At 36.2% G+C, this 16,998-nt stretch overlaps 2 protein-coding genes across 2 annotated transcripts; both read left to right on the top strand.

Moving 5' to 3' along the window:
* Positions 1–10,921: 10,921 nt before the first annotated feature.
* PG994_010932 (uncharacterized protein) lies at positions 10,922–12,442 on the top strand (the record flags this gene model as incomplete). Its single annotated transcript, XM_066862341.1, has 4 exons — positions 10,922–11,043; positions 11,112–11,321; positions 11,642–12,127; positions 12,190–12,442. 4 exons carry the CDS (start codon positions 10,922–10,924, stop codon positions 12,440–12,442), a joined length of 1,071 nt encoding a protein of 356 aa, XP_066711451.1.
* A 1,246-nt stretch (positions 12,443–13,688) lies between these two features.
* Positions 13,689–16,545, top strand: PG994_010933 (uncharacterized protein; the record flags this gene model as incomplete). Its single annotated transcript, XM_066862342.1, has 3 exons — positions 13,689–14,262; positions 14,325–15,547; positions 15,622–16,545. The coding sequence occupies 3 exons, from the start codon at positions 13,689–13,691 to the stop codon at positions 16,543–16,545; spliced, it is 2,721 nt and encodes a 906-aa protein (XP_066711452.1).
* Between the last annotated feature and the right edge of the window lie 453 nt (positions 16,546–16,998).

A 16,998-nucleotide genomic window follows, 5' to 3' on the forward strand; every position in this document is an offset into this window, starting at 1 on the left:
AGACCTGGTATAACTAAGTATAAATTAATTCCACCATAACGTATTTAATATCTTAAAATTAATCGGAATCCTCATCTCTAGATACTTCTATATCATTCTAACAGGTACGAGCATTATGCCCGGGCTCTCCGTAGATTCTATAGCGCTGTGAGCGCGTCCTAAACGTCCCTGTACGACCACTCCTCTGACGCGATTCGTCTTGTAACTGTCTATCGACGTCCTTTTAAGACTATAGGTCTTCTCTAGCTTATATACGAAGTGATCCTCTATCCTGTAGCCGTTTCTTTTTCGTACGGCGGCGCCGGTTAAGTATTTTATTCGCCTCTCGTAATACGGTTACCTCACCTTTTAATAGAGCGAGCCGGTATATAACCTGCGTTATACCTTTCGTAATTTAGCTAAGCTTAGCTAAAATTAATATTAAAAAGCTATTTTAATATCGCGCGATTCGATTTTTAACGTACTCGGTTTAAAATTAAGCTTTAATTAAGTTATTTAAGGTTTTTAATTCCTAGGGTATAAGTAGGCCGGAAGAGGTCGCTAAAGGCGTCGATATATGTAGCTTTATATTTAATTATAAAATAATATATTCTAGGTCGTACGGTATAAGTCTTGCCCCTTAGAAACCTCCCTAGATATTTAAAACGGTAAAAATCGCCTAGAACGCTTTTAAGAACATTAGTAAAAAGTCCTCTTTTAAAATATAAGTGAAATACGCCCGTATAAAACGCTTAATTTCTTTCTCGTATAACTTTTTTAATATATAAAAACAGCTAATATTAAGAGGTTAAAGTTTATACGATAAATAAGAAAGTATATAAAGTATAATAATCGAGTTCTTTTTATAATAAAGCTTAAAAGTTATTAAGTAATAGCTCTTATAGTTATTAAAGACTAATAGGCGATAAATATCTTTCGTATAAGACTTTATATACTTATTAAAGTATTAAATCTAGTCCTCGCTTCTCTCGTTCATAGTCTAGCCGTTTATTATAACCCGACCTAACCATGCGGCTAAAAGACCCCACTCACCGGCACGGAACCACCATACCCCGAACAGGCTACGATACCACAATTACGGACCGTACCGCCAGCTATATAAATACGAAACCAGACTTTCTTTAATAACGAGTAACGCTATTACCACGCCCGGCGATAGGGCGAACGCGCTTATAAAGTAATAGCGATCGATAGTAAATTACATAGCACGGTAAACGCTTAAATAAGATTATTAAGTAGTATAAAGCGTAATTAAGAGCGGTTACTAAGTAGTATAAAGCGTGATTAAAAACGATTATTAAATAATATTAAATATGTTTAAAAGAGATTACTAAGCGGTAATAAATTAATAAAAAAAATTAAATATATAATAATAAATATTTCCTTTAATATATTTTATATAAATATTCTTTATTTTAATAATTAATTTAAATATTAATTTTAATTTATTAATAAAGTAAATAGTTTTAATAAAACTATTATAAATACTTCTAAACTTATATACCTTAATTACTTTCGTTTTTACGAATTATTACTTATTATATTAATAAAAGCGACTTTTATCGCATATTTAAATATTTTTTCGTATTATTAATATAAACCCTAATATATCTTATTAAGTTTCTTTTAAAACCTAGATAATATTCGTTATATTTTAATTACTTTTATTTTTACGAGTTATTATTTAAACTTTTAAGTAATAATATTATAAGAATTATATTTATACTTAACCCTAATAATACCGTCCGATAAGGAAAGACTCTTATCGCCACCCTTAGTACCTCCTAACGGGACCCTGCTATAGACGTCGATAACAACGATAATAACGACGAGCCTACACGATAAGCGCTAGCTAAACGAATTAAGGAATTCAAATAAAAGAGCGCTAATTATTAGTATTACTACGTTAAGCTCGAAAAAGAGCGTAACGAGCTCCTAATTAAAGGTATCTTAAAATAAACACCTTATAATATTAATAAGTTACGCGAAAAAATACGTCTTTTTTATATAGCTATTAATATTATTTAAACCCCTATTATATTAAAAAAAGGTATAAAGATTAACACGTTAACCCCTTTTAACGAAATAAGCGGAAACTTCCGAAACTTTTTTATATAAATTAAAACCTATTAACGATTTTATAAAAAAACGTTCTAAAATTTTACTTAACAAGTTATTTACGCTACTTTGTTTTTTAAAAATAAAATACTCGCTTAGTTCGAACCCTATTTAAACAAACTCGTAAAGAATGATTAATAAATTAAACTATACCGCATAAAGGTATAATATATTTTTAAAAATTACGACGGCTTCGAATAAGCCTTTAAATTATTTTTTTAAAACCTCGATAAAAAGCGATAAACAGAGAAAGAACTTAAAACCTTTAAATAAAAAAGATTAACCGTTTTTTATATAACTAAGTTTCGGTATATTATAATTCGATTAAATTATACCGAAACTATAAAAATTATAATATATTATTAAGAATTAAAAAACGATATTAAAAACGAACTTAGCCGGCTTAACGCCCCTAATAACTTTTTTTTATATATAAAATTTATTATTAAAATTAATACCCGTATATACGAGTAACGCCGCGAGAAATAAGGCGAACCTTAATAATAAACTAATCGAACTTAAATTAATACGGGGCGATTATATTAATATAACTATATACCGCTTAAAAATATTATAGCGTATAGTTATTATAAGAAGCTTATAAATTTTAACGTTATTAAATATAATAAATAAAATAAAAAGTTACGCAATATTTATTATAACTATTAAAAATTAAGATATTATATTTAAAAATATTAAATACTAAAAAAAAACTTTTAACGAGTTTTAAAAAAATAATATATTAATATTATTAAAATAAAAAACACTTTTATAATAATTATTAAAAATAATAACGCTATTATTAAATACGGTAATTTATTCTGAATAGCCTGCTATAATAATAAGTATACCTTTTACTTAATAAATAAAGAAGGTACCGGATAGTTTTTTAAAGCCCCGGAGGATAAAAAAAACTATAGCCGAAACGTCGCGATAATACGAAAGAAATAACCTTTTCTTTATAACGAAAATAATAATTTAATAAATAATATTATAAACTAATTAGAATAATTAATAAATTATAAACGCCTAATAAGTATATTAATAAATAAATTAATAAACGAAATCGTTAAATTTAAAAACCTTAGGACCGACGGGTAGTTAATTATCCTTAATATTTTTTACCTCGATTGAAAATATTTATATTAAATATTTATTACGGCCGGTTTTAATTAAAAAATTTATAATAATTATATAATAAAAAATAATTTATAAATCTCTTTTATATATAAAAAATACTTTACGTTTTTATAAATTTCGTATATATATAACGCTTATATAAAACACCTCGCGGAGAAGCTCGAGTACAAATAGTTCCCTTAAAAGATCAATAAATAACCTATTACGTAATTATACCCGGATTATATTATTAAAAAAATTTAAACGTTAACTCTAAACAAACGACGCGCGTACTTATTAATATAAAAAAACTTACGGTAATTATAATAATATTACTTAAAAAGACGAAATTAAAAGGAGTATTTTAAAAATTAATACTTTAAATACGCTTAAGAAAAATCGCGAGCTTATAAATATTTAAAAGAAAGCGTTTAATATTTTTAAAACGTATAAGTATATATTTAATAAAAGAACTTTTTTATTATATTAAAAAACTTATAAAACGTTTATAAATTATTACGAACTTAATAAATTTTCGAATTATTAAAAAAACCCGAGTTTTAAATATTAGGAATAATATTTCGTATAAAAAGGAGTATAAAAACACTTCTATTAATATATTAAAAAGCGCCTTATAAGGAACGAAAAGAACAACGGCGACAATACGAGGATCGATCGTAAAATATTATTAATAACTTATAAACGCAGCGTTTAAAAAATAAACGCCGCTTATTATAAAAGGATAATAATAAACGGACTAAAATAGGTCCTTATATTAAATAATAAATAATCGAGTTATTTATAAAGATATTATATTAATATTAAACGTAAAAAGAGTTTATATTAAAGCGTTACTCGATAACAAAATATAAAAAAACTATATTTTATTACGAATCGTTAATTACTTTAAATTCGAATAATAGGAGAAAAACGCCTTATACCGATTTAAAACCGTCGATAAAGAATTTATAATTTATAACGATAAAGAAATACGGAAAGAAGTCGCGAACCTTCCAATCGATATCGGAAGACGTTATAAATAAATCGCGTATAATATTACAGATATCGCAAGATACGATATAATTTTAAAAATATCTTAATTACAGGTAAATAATTTTAAAATTAATTAAAAAATAAGCTAATTTTAATAAAATATATTAAAAAGAGGTTTAATTAATAGGTAGTAATTTAAGAAATAACCCCTTAATAAATTTAAAATTTTTAAAGTATATATTATTATTAAAAAGCTTAAGTTAAACGTTATAATAATTATATTAAAAAAGTACCGGTAATTCGAAGTATTCTTTAATAAAAAATTAAAAATAGGTTTACCGTTTTATATACGGTAAAATTATAAAATACTTTTTAAAAATAAAAAAAACCCCTATTTATATTTATATATAAATTTAATTAAGAGTACAAATAAGCCTTAAAAAAGTATATTACGAAAAATTTCGAAAAAGAAATTATTTAACTATTTATATTATTAATAAGCTTCCTTATCTTTTTCGTTTTAAAAAAAAGTAAAAACGGGAAACCTAAATAATATATATATATTAATTATTAAAAACTTAACGAAATTATTATTAAAAACCGATACCTTTTATTTTTAATTAATAATTTATAAAATAAATTATTATATATTAAAATCTTTATAATATTCGACCTTTTTAATATATATAACTTAATCCGAATTAAAAAAGGAGAAAAGTAGAAAACCGCGTTTCGAACTAAGTACGGCTATTTCGAATACTAAACTATACCGTTTAATTTAATTAACATACTAGCTAACTTCTAGTCTATAATTAACCATATATTACGAAAATACCTCGATAAGTTTATCGTAATATACCTCGATAACATCCTTATCTATTCCGAGAACAACGACCAGTACCGAAAATACATAAAACTAATACTCTAGAAGCTATAGGATATTAACCTATTAATTAATTTAAAAAAAAGCGAATTCTATTAACGATCCGTTATTTTTATAAAATATATAATATCCTTAGGCGAAATCCGAATAAAACCTTCGAAAATCTTAATAATTAAAAAGTAACTTACGCCTATAAACGCTATAAAAATTAAATTTTTTTTAAAACTAATTAATTATTACTAAATTTTCGTCCCCGGATTTAATAAGATAGCGATACCCTTAAACGAACTTAATAAAAAAGAACGAACTATTCTAATAAACGGAAAAAAAAATAAAGCTTTTTATAATATTAAAGAACGAATCTTTAATAAATTAATACTTTATATAATAAATCCGTTTAAACCTTTTAAAATTAAAATCGATATATCGAATTATACGATCAAAGAATAAATAAATTAATAAAATAATAATAAAAAGTCGTACCCCGTTATATTTTTTTTAAAAAAACTTAACGGATTAGAATTAAACTATTAAATTTATAATAAAAAATTAATAATTATTATTAAAACTTATAAAAAATAAAAATATTATTTTAACGAAATAATAAAACTAATTAAAATTTATACCGATTATAAAAACCTTATAACGTTTATTATTATTAAAGAATTAAATAAATAATAAATATAATAGTTTAAATTCTTTTTAAAATTTAACTTCACTATTATTTATTAAAAGGGTAACGAGAACGGCCGCGTCGACGCGCTAAGCCGATAACCGAACTATTAAAAGGAGGTTCCGTTTAAAACGCGAATAATTCTTACTTACGATTAAAACGGTAACCTCGTACCTTTAAAATAACTAAACGTTACGAATTACGTTTAATATAATAACAACTAAATTATTAAATTCTAACAACTTAACTAAACCCCCGACCCCGCGAACTACTTTAAAGATCACCTCGAAAACTATAACGGCCTCGCCTTTTACCGAAACAAGATTCATATCCCCGAATAATATCGCAAAGACTTCATTAAAGAATTCCATAAATATCCTACATATAGATACTAAAGGATATTCAAAACCTAAAAAAGGATTACTAAGTAATTCAACTATAAAAACTTCAAGCTAACCGTGGCTAAAGTGATCGGTAAATACAACCTCTATAACAAAGCTAAAGCTACCCAATACCGACCATACAAAGAATTATAGCCGATCCTACTATTAAATAAAGTATAAAAAACTATCGCACTTAACTTCGTTATTAAGCTGCCCTTATTAAAAGAACCCCTAATTAAGGTTAATTACGATAATATCTTAATTATTACGGATAAATTTATAAAGTATACCTACTTCTTACCATATAAAGAATTTAGCGATATTAACGACCTAGCATATACGTTCCTCCGAACTATTATTAACTAGTACGGGTTACCCGAAATAATTATTTCCGATAAAGATAAATTATTTACCGTTAAATTTTAAAAGTTATTTATAATATAATTTAGAATTAAATATAAATTATTTATAACTTACCACCCCTAAATAAATAAATAAATCGAGCGGATAAATTAAACCCTAAAATAATACCTACGCTATTACATTAATTACGAATAAAATAATTAAATATAACTATTACTTATAACTTAATTCGTTTATAATAATATAAATAATAAAACCACGCGTATTTTATTATTCCGAACGAACTACGGGTACAACCCGAAAATTATTAAAAAACCCTTAAAAAGAAAGCTAATATTAATCGTGATTATATAAATCGAAAAATTAAAAAAACTTTAAATTATATTATAATAAAACCTTACCTTCTTTTAATAACGAATAAAAAGATACGCCGATTAAATAAAGTTAAAAAGACTAACCTTTAAAAAAGGAAAAAAAGTCTACTTCTTATAACGAAATATTAAAATAAAACGATTAAGTAATAAATTAAATTTTAAAAGAATAAAATTAATTACTAATTATTATTATTTAAAATAATATAAATATATATTATATTTTATATTTTATTACTCGAATTAACGGTTAAAAAAAACTTAATTAATATATAACTAAAAGTCGAAATAAATTAATATAAATACGAAATCGACGGGATTATTAATAAAAGAAAGAAAAAACGAAACTTTTAATACCTCGTTTAATAAAAAAGCTACTTATTAAAAAATAATACCTAAAAACTTAAAAAATATTTAGCGAATATTACGGAAAAGCTACGGGCGTTTAAATAATAACCTCGAAAATCGGCTTAAAAAAAAAAGTCGGTCGCGTTCTAATCGATAATACTAAAACCCCCGTAAGCTTAAACGGTTATAACGGCTTTAAACTCCCGACGCTCCTGCTTTTCTAGTTCGTCTAAAGAATATAAACCACGCTATACTAATTTTACCCCCTAAATACGAGCTATCTCCTTCTATTTACGGAAATAAATAAGGCGAGTAACGGCCTCGTTAATCTGGCGCTAAAACTTTAAAAAATAAGCCTCTACGGCGGACTCTTCCCAAAACAGGCGGTCGTGCTCGTTCTATACACGTCGTAAAGAGAATAATAAAACCTCGATATTATTATATATATAACGAGCATAAGTATACTCTTTATACTTATTAACGCTTTTTATTATTATATAAAACTATTTTTTATAAAATAGCGATTATAAAATATAACTTCGAAACCGAATTTAAAAAAGGCTTCGACGAAATCTATATAACAAATAATAAAAAAATAATTAAACTTAATTTAAAATTTTTCTATATAACTATTTATAATAAATATATATTATAATAAAAACAATAAAAAAAAAGAATTTATTATAAATTATAATAAATAAATAATTAAGGTATTTATAAAATTAATACTTTAAAAATAAAATAATTAAAAAAAAGGATAGTATTATAACCCGACTTAATTATACAGTTAAAAGATTTTATTTATTAATATAAAATTACTATACCCCGAACAGGTTATAATATTATAATTACGGACCGTACCGCCAACTATATAAATACGAAACCAAACTTTCTTTAATAACGAGTAACGCTATTACTACGCCTAGCGATAAAGTAAACACGCTTATAAAATAACGGCGACCGATAATAAATTACGTAGCACAATAAATATTTAAATAAGATTACTAAATAGTATAAAACGTAATTAAAAACGATTACTAAATAATATTAAACACGCTTAAAAAAGATTATTAAACGGTAATAAATTAATAAAAAAAAGATTAAATATATAACGATAAATATTTTTTTTAATATATTTTATATAAACACTTTTTATTTTAATAATTAATTTAAATATTAATCTTAATTTGTTAATAAAATAAATAGCTTTAACAAAACTATTATAAATACTCCTAAACCTACGCACTTTAATTACCTTCGTTTTTATAAACTATTACTTATTATATCGATAAAAACGACTTTTATCGCACGTTCGAATACTCTCTCGTATTATTAATATAAACCTTAGTACGTCTTACTAAGTTTCTTTTAAAACCTAGATAACGTTCGTTACACCGTTTTTAATAATTGCGATAACTTAATTTTTTAATAATAAGCTGTTTTCGTATTAAAAAAGAGGTATATTTTTTTAATAAATATAATATATAAAGAGATAGCGTAACTATATAATTCAACGCTTTAAATACTTATAACTTATTTTTAATTCTTTTATTAAATTATTCTAAGCTTTTTATATTAATTAAAGGTTATAACGATTATTTTAAACGAGATTTAACTTATAAAAAAGCCGGTTTTATTAAAATTATAAATATCCTTTTTTTAAATCTTATATTTATTAATTATATTTTATATAAAAGTAAATTACGCGCGATACGTATTAAGATTTTTATAAAAAACTCTATAATAATCGATTCTTTAATTAAAACGCGTTTAAAAGTTTAATTATTATTATATAAAGTTCGAAGCTTAATTAATATTAATATATATTATATTATATTAATAAAATAATTAATTCGCTATATCTTTTATATTATTAAACTAAAGAGGAAATAATTACGAATTTAAATTAATTATATATCTTATAATCGCCTTTTTTTTAATTCGTTAACTTTCGAGATTTCGTAGAGATTTCACATCTTATAAAGAGACTAAGCTATTAGTTATAAAAGGTTATATAAAAGATTTTATATATTAAAGCTATATATTAAAGACTTAATTTTAAGTTATTTTAAAACACTTAAAGAGTTAAAAGCATTTACTTCTCTTTTTAAATACTAACTATATTATATTATAGAGGAAATTAAGTATAAAGGTTATTTAAATAAAATATAGCGAAAGTGTTTAATTCACTTATATGTTCAATTCACTTGTGGGGTACATTATTAATGTAAGTAACTTTGCCTAAGCTCAGCTAAGTGACTCCAGTCCAGGTTTCGTAACTTTCCCCAGAAATCCCGATCCTCGGAGCCGGAGGAGGGGTGTCTAGCCCAAACGCAGCCCCGCGTCAATAATGCTTTGCAGGTGGCCCGCAGCGGGGGTATCCCCAGGCCATAGTGGGAATAGCTACATTTCTGAGTCACAGTGCCCCGACTGTTGGCCCAGATATCTTCATACATTTCCGACCAATCACCGCTAGCTGATTAATCAGCAATTCTTATATCGATCGAGAGTGTATCCCAGCGCCGCCAGTTATCCCTAAACACAACAAATCACCTACAAGGCCATTGCTTATTATGATGTGGTTTTTCGTGTTCTACTGTTCTTCATCCAATTACTCTTCAGTTGTTGGTCATCCAGGAGCGCCAAGACGATCTTTGGCCTCGACAAGCATGAAAAAGACGCAGCGACGCACTCTGCAGAACCAGCAATCAATGCCACATTTGATAATGAAAGTAAATAAAATATGTGTCTATCAGTTTTATAATAAGCATCTAGAAAGCGCACGTTGACGGGAAGCGCCAGGCGCTAAACCTCAATACCTACTCACTCATTACCAACTTATCGGCCTTATTCGATATGAGCATCGTGCCGGAGGAACTCATCCCAGCTTCTGCTGCCGTGCCAGCGTGATGAAACCATCATACGACAGCAGCACAAAGCTGATCAAGGAAAAAATTAAACTACTTCACACCGCAAGTGTGTCTTCTTTTTGGTTTACTAGTAGTGATTTAGCTATCCTCCATCTCCAGGTTAGTTGTAGAGACTCGGCCTTATCTAAGTCTCTGATTGCCCTTATAGGGGTATACTATCCACTCGTCCACAGATGATGCTAAACGACTGCATCTCACTTCAGCGGTGAGCTGTTAGTCCTGTGATTTTGTTATATATAGATCCCATCCTTCCCAGCGCGGATCAATACCCAAAGCAGGGCATGGATCCTCAAAAGTCCTTCCGCTGAGTGCGGCACAGCAAGCCAGTCGTTCGAACTCCATAGGTTAGAATGTCAGGAAATGAAACGTTGATTGTCTTCAATCTAGTTTTCTGTCCTTCATGCGCAAAACATGTATCTCCTAGATGGACGTTGCCATAGTCGTCATTACCTGTTCGAAGAGGCCCCTATATGATGGATATGAACCGACTCGGCCTGCGTACAGGCAGCTCCACGGGCTGGCGGCAGGCCGCCAACGTTAACTGTACTATACTCGTGGCCATGTCGATAACACTGCTCGGGTGCACGATAAGCTCCTTCAAGCATACGAATGGCGTGTTGAAGGCCTACATGTTCTACGAAGGCACATGTGACGGGGGCAGCGCCGCCAAAGTCAACTAGGCCCTCCATTTGGCCATCAACGTGGTGTCGACCGCCGTGCTGGCCTCGTCCAACTTCTTCATGCAGGTGCTCAACGCCCCCTCGCGACGGGAGATCGACAAGGCGCACATCAAGGGCTCGTTCCTCGGCGTCGGCGTCCCCAGCGTCCGCAACGCCTTCGCCGTCAGCCCCTTCAAGACTTGGTGCTGGGTCGTCTTGCTGCTGAGCTCGATACCAATCCACTTGAAAGAGCATTACTAACGCCCGAGAGGAAAAACAGTCTCTTGGCTGCTGGAGGCAAAGACGAACTCGGGTACAATAGTCGAACAGAAATACCAGGGTCGTCATTTACCCAGTACGGCTTTAACCAAAACATATCCGAGTATCTGCGGCCCAATGCCCCGGCCGTGACAAACATCTCCTCCGCCACCGCTTCCGCGGCCAAGTGGGATCGGATCAGCGCCCGGGAGTGCTACAACACGTATCTCTACTGCGATGGGCTGCGAACTCACCGTGATGTCGTCGTTGTGGTCGACAAGCGGCATAGGGGGCTGAATACAAACTTGTCTACAATTCCAGTACCTCCCCTGAGGCATGTAGTTGGTTTCCGGAAGAGCAATACTAACTCGGAGAATCGGCAGGTAATACCTGTACTCGAGCCATGTTTTCAAACTCCACAAACCGTACGCCGCGAGATCCTTCGGAATGGCGCGATGGGTATATATGGGCTTACAAATTCTTCGACGGCATTAAATATTCTTTCAAAGACTGGTCGCATCCAGATTCTCCAACTCGGTCAAGCCTCAACGGCTACAATCCTCTCAACAATACGTACCGGAGTGGCTTGCTCGGAGATGGAGACTTAACTGTCAAATATTGCCTGGCGGAGCCGACCGAGAGGATCTGCCATGTCGGGGTTTCCACCACGCTTCTGGTGGCTGTCTCTGTCTGCATACTCATCAAAACAGCCGCCGCTATCACTGCTACGTGTGTCCTCGGCGGCCGGAACCACGAGCCGTTGGTTACCCTGGGTGATGCCGTCCAGTCTTTCCTGTGCCGCCCGGATCCCACCACGGCGAGGCGATGCCTGTTAAGCCAGAGGGATGCGAGCCGGGAGGAGGAGCAGGCGCACAAGAGGTTTAAAGGACCGAGGCAGTGGCTCGGGCTCCGGCACCGACGATGGTCGGTTGTGCCTTGGTCTGTTTGGGCGACGAGCTACATCCTCTTCGCCATCGGCATTGCCGCCATGGCCAGCTTATTTGGCACATCTGTCGAATACGATGGACTGTATGTTTCTCGCCTCACCCACTAGATTTTCCCGGATAGAGTACACTGACGATAAACTCTAGCCGTGGCTCGTTCACGGAAGGCGACCAAAATACATTTTCTCGGACACGTTTCACCTTTACTGAGGGCGTCCTGGTTGCCAATAGTCCGCAGCTATTGTTATCTATTTGCTATCTCGCCTACAATTCCATGATTAACAGATTACAAATGGCACGAGAGTGGTCGTCCTTCATCAATGGGTACCGCCCACTGCGGGTCACCGATCCCAAGTCAGTGACTAGCCCCTATCTATCCATCTGCCCCCCTGCAGACTGATCCTCAGCCTGGGGAACTAATTCGGTACAGGGGCTTGCAGTATTCGACCTACAGATTACAGCTTCCGTACAAGTACAGTATTCGGTTGGGCATCTTGGGTTTGGGGTTCAGGAGGATCTTGTAAAGCCACCCACCTGGGGGCATTGGTATGCTTGATAGTCGTGAATTCAGTATAGCAAGCAGGGGCATTTGGCGTTTAGTCGAACGCCTAAATCATACTGATCGTTCTACATTGTGCCAGTTTCCTGGTTGACGTAGGGGGCAGTTTGCGAAGCCTCCGCCTCTACTCCCCTAGTGCTGCGGATCTTTCCGCCTTGCTACATGTACCTCTTGCATCTCAGAGAACATTGACTCCGTCTCTCCATCCTCGATTACATGAAACCAGTCGACTGTATTTCACTCAATTGACTGAAATGTTTCTTGACGCATATGAAAACGAATCCAATTTACATGCGACCGGAGCCGGAGTTATTATCGTCGGGTGTCAAGACCAGACTGTGCCTTCTTTAGCTTGCGCCAACATATTATTGGCTCGTTCATCCGCAAGCCACGTACGTTTGCATCCAACTGCATTCCAACGCTCACGATGTGACGAACATGTTTTACAACGTGGCGCAATTCCAGCTACGGGCCCGTCTTCATCGGTCTTTGTTTATTAGTAGATTACTGATGACCTAACCTACCTAATGAAGGTGCACTAAGGAATTAGAGCTGCGCCGGTTCCTTGACAGTTCGACCCATAAGGCTTGTATCCCTTAAGCTTCAGTGGGGGGTTTGCTGCCCACGATCCTTCTAACCGTAGAACAAAAGCAGAGAAGGACCTGACACATCCTATCGACCAGACCAGCGCATTCGGTGCTGGTTCCATGCCAGCGATGGATTCCCATCAATGCGTGCATACTATGCCAAATGTGACCAGTCCAAAACCGTTCAATAGGTAAGTCAGTGGCTGGCACGTACAGCTGTGAGCATCTATCTCGTCCTACTACAACTAACACAACACCTTGCTGCAGGGGGTATCCGACCTGTTGGTTCGACGTTTGCTCTGCACAGCCCGAAGCAATCAGATTCCCCTCACCTCCCAGAATAGCAATTATTTGCGATTGAGTGTTTGGAGCCAATTCAATTGACTTACAAAACCTCCAATTGGGTCTGGCAACCTGGGGACAGACCATCCATCCCAAGCCTTCCCGTCCTTTCACCCTGCTGGTCTCGGCCAGTTGAACGCAAGACGGAGCTCATAAACATGGCAGACTCCTCCCGCGGTCAAGATGAGGACCACCGATCCAGTCTCCTACCCTCGGCATTCTCTAGGGGCCATGCGTACCAACGGATGAGCTCGGATGGTGACATCGATCTAGCCGATGTCGAGCCAGCAAGGCCTTACTCGCCAATCGAAACAAGAGACATACATGCGACGCCGCCAATGGACGCCCCAAGCTACCTGCAACCACCCAGGAGACCATCTGCCATGAGCCCTGCCGGTACTGGAGATGTTGGAGCGCCAATGTCGGCCCGCATTGACCCTACTTCCTACTCCACGCCGGCTTTCGTAATAACACACCAAGATGAGCCTCCCGAGCACACGGAGGCCACAACGACTAGCTCCAGGCCCCAAAGCGAACGACAGACCCGATTCACAGAGATGCTGAAAAAGTCCCTCACATCGCCTGGGGACAAGACCGTCGATCCCGTGTCGGACTCGGCCGGCAACCCCTATTTAGGAGCATCGTCTGCACGGTCAAGCTTGCTACTCCCCATTGACGACCGTGAAGGCCGGCAAAGAGACTACGAGACTGACAACTTATCAAAATGCTACGGTAATGACCATCATCATGAGCTTGCTTGATCGAGGTATCGGAGCTAACCTCGTGTCATATAGCACAAGCACCTCTGGACTGTCACTCAAGGACAGACGTGCACGTAAGACGCAGGAGCTGGTTCTATGGCCAACTGGTTTTTTTCTCGATATTTTCAACCCTGATGAGTGGTTTATGGCTCGCCGTCGCGATTTGTCAGCCTCGCTACGGCCAAGGCATATCATCTACCGACGCCTTCGAAACCGTGATGAAGCCGGCTACTGCATCTCTGGTGGCAGCAATAGGTGCAAAGATTACGGAACTGACGTTTGTCACCGTATTTGTGGGAATACTTGGACAGGTTCTTACGCGGCGCGCTTTCGCCGCGAATTCGAAGGGCATGACCATATCTGAAATAACTATGAGAAATTGGGCCATTCAGCCAGGGACTCTAGTATCGCACTGCGAAACCATTCCCTCCGCTGCCTTAACACTGCCAGGAATACTGACGATACTCGCCACTGCCGCTAGCATGGTCTATACAACTGCGTCGGATGCCATGGTGACCCCCAAACTCAAATTCGGCCCCTGGGAGCAAAGAGGATTAGGAGGCTGGGTCGAGACGTCCTATGCTAACCCTCAATACATCAAGTCTACTTGTAACACGCCAATTCCTGCTAGCCTAGACGAGCTCAATGCCGGAGTATCCTGTGTTGAAGTAGAATATTCGGGACAGTCCTACCGAAACCTTCTGTCGTTTATGAAGTCCTGGCAGATTCTGGACGATAACAGCACTTCGGGGCCTATGGACATGGATATGCGATCCAGACCAGTGGGGACTGCCATATTGTACGACAACACAACCTTGACGTCCTCTTGGGTCAATACCGAGTTCTCAGACCCCCAAAAGTCGTTCGATGCTCACAAGCGCATCGTCAACAACGTAACATTGGCCATGCCCCATCCAGGTGTGTACGCCGCGGCCACGGATCCCTCGAACAAAATTCTACAGCCGAACGACCTCTCGGGGGTGGGTGAGTACCAAATCAAAGCAAGTGTCGTATCGCCAGTGGTTAATACCCTGTGTGTAAACTTATCGCCTCACGAATTGGAGCCATTGGTTTACACTACATGGCCTTATGCGAAGAGAAGGCCCTCAGAGATCCCGGGTCAAAGCATGGCCGACCCTGCCTGGCTGAACGACATGCCGCTTGCAGATGAAAACACGTGGCTGAATCGTACCGCGGTCGACGATATATTCAGATGGGGACCGAAATACGGGCGCCGTCCACCCATCTTTCCCATGGTAAGCCACGATCCGCATACACCTTCTCCTTGCAAGCTAAACTGCGAATAACGCGTTACTTACAAACGCTACAGTTCCCACTCGAATACAACATGATAACGAACACAACCGTCTATATGTCTGACTCGATATATATTGTTGCCAAAGCACCTCAAACGGTGGTCGGTGACTTCACGATCTGCGAGCTACGCTCCTGGCTATCACCGCAATGTTCCACGCATTTCAACATATCCGGCATTACTGGTGCGAAGATGGAAGCGCATTGCGATGACCCGGGCGATACTGAAGCGTACTCCCATTTTAATCGAGACGCTCCGCTCTATCCTGCTCCGAGCACTGACTGGCGCAACGCCGCCGACCAGTGGCGGCTCAGCATGGACATCAACGGCGGTGTCCAGAACAACAACGCCTCCAATGCGCGGATCTTCACGAACCTGATCCTGGGTGAGCCCGCGCTGAACAAGTCCTTGCCGTCGATGGCGGAAGCCATCTCCGTGCTCGCCAGCTCCACGTTGATCGTCGGGAGCAAGCAGTCGACCTTCCAACACTTCTGGAACTACACCAACGCGACGCTCGAGCCGAGCATGTACGAGACTTTCCAGGCCACCATCAAGGAGCAACAGTATACGTCGAGCTACGAGAAGGGCTGGCAGGGCGGTTTCTATGTCGTCCTGGGCGTCGTCTTTATTTTGAACATCTGCTGCCTCCTGTATCTATTGTTCGCCGCCAACGGCATGGTGACCGATGTGACGGAGCCTCAGAATGCCTTCGCGCTCGCCATCAACTCCCCACCCTCGCGCCAGCTCTACGGTAGTTGCGGTAGCGGGCCCAAGGGCCGCGAGCTCGTCGTCCCTGGCGTCTTGCGTATGCCAACTCCGCTAACCACTACTACTTCGAGGAGGCCAACCAATCGCCCTGGCGCGGCAAATTTAGTGGCCAGAACTCGTCGGTTGTTTCGCTGGCTGATGGGAGCTACTCCAAAAGCTATAAGAGACTGAGCACTGGTCGGAGTTTCCTGTGACGAAATCAAGTCATCATCATATAAGGAGGTTGAAAATAGAGAAATAGGAATAGAGCAGGTTGAGATATATCACGCCATAGTCTTCTTGGTAGTGCCATGCAGAGCCTCTTGGATTAAGGAGCTGGTCATTGTCCTGGGTCTTGGACACCCAAATGTTGTATAATATGGCAATCTTTTGCTGCTCTGGAAGGCGTAATTAATAATAAAGCTATCGGCCTAAAGAAAATGTTCAATTTAACAGAGTGTGTCGATGTGACGGGAAAGAATTACTTCGCAAAACTGCTACTTGACAAAGGCGGACACAATAGAGGCAACAATATCATGAATTGTATGTGGTAACGAACGTGTTCATCGTCATCGATCAGCTACTGAGCCAGTCATGTACATATCATCTCGCCCAACAGTCCTTGCTGCGGTGCAATATCGCCCG

The sequence above is a fragment of the Apiospora phragmitis genome (genome assembly GCF_038363925.1).
Source record: "Apiospora phragmitis strain CBS 135458 chromosome Unknown utg000010l:1.0-9815664.0:1.0-9183399.0, whole genome shotgun sequence".
In the NCBI taxonomy this organism is placed as follows: domain Eukaryota; kingdom Fungi; phylum Ascomycota; class Sordariomycetes; order Amphisphaeriales; family Apiosporaceae; genus Apiospora; species Apiospora phragmitis.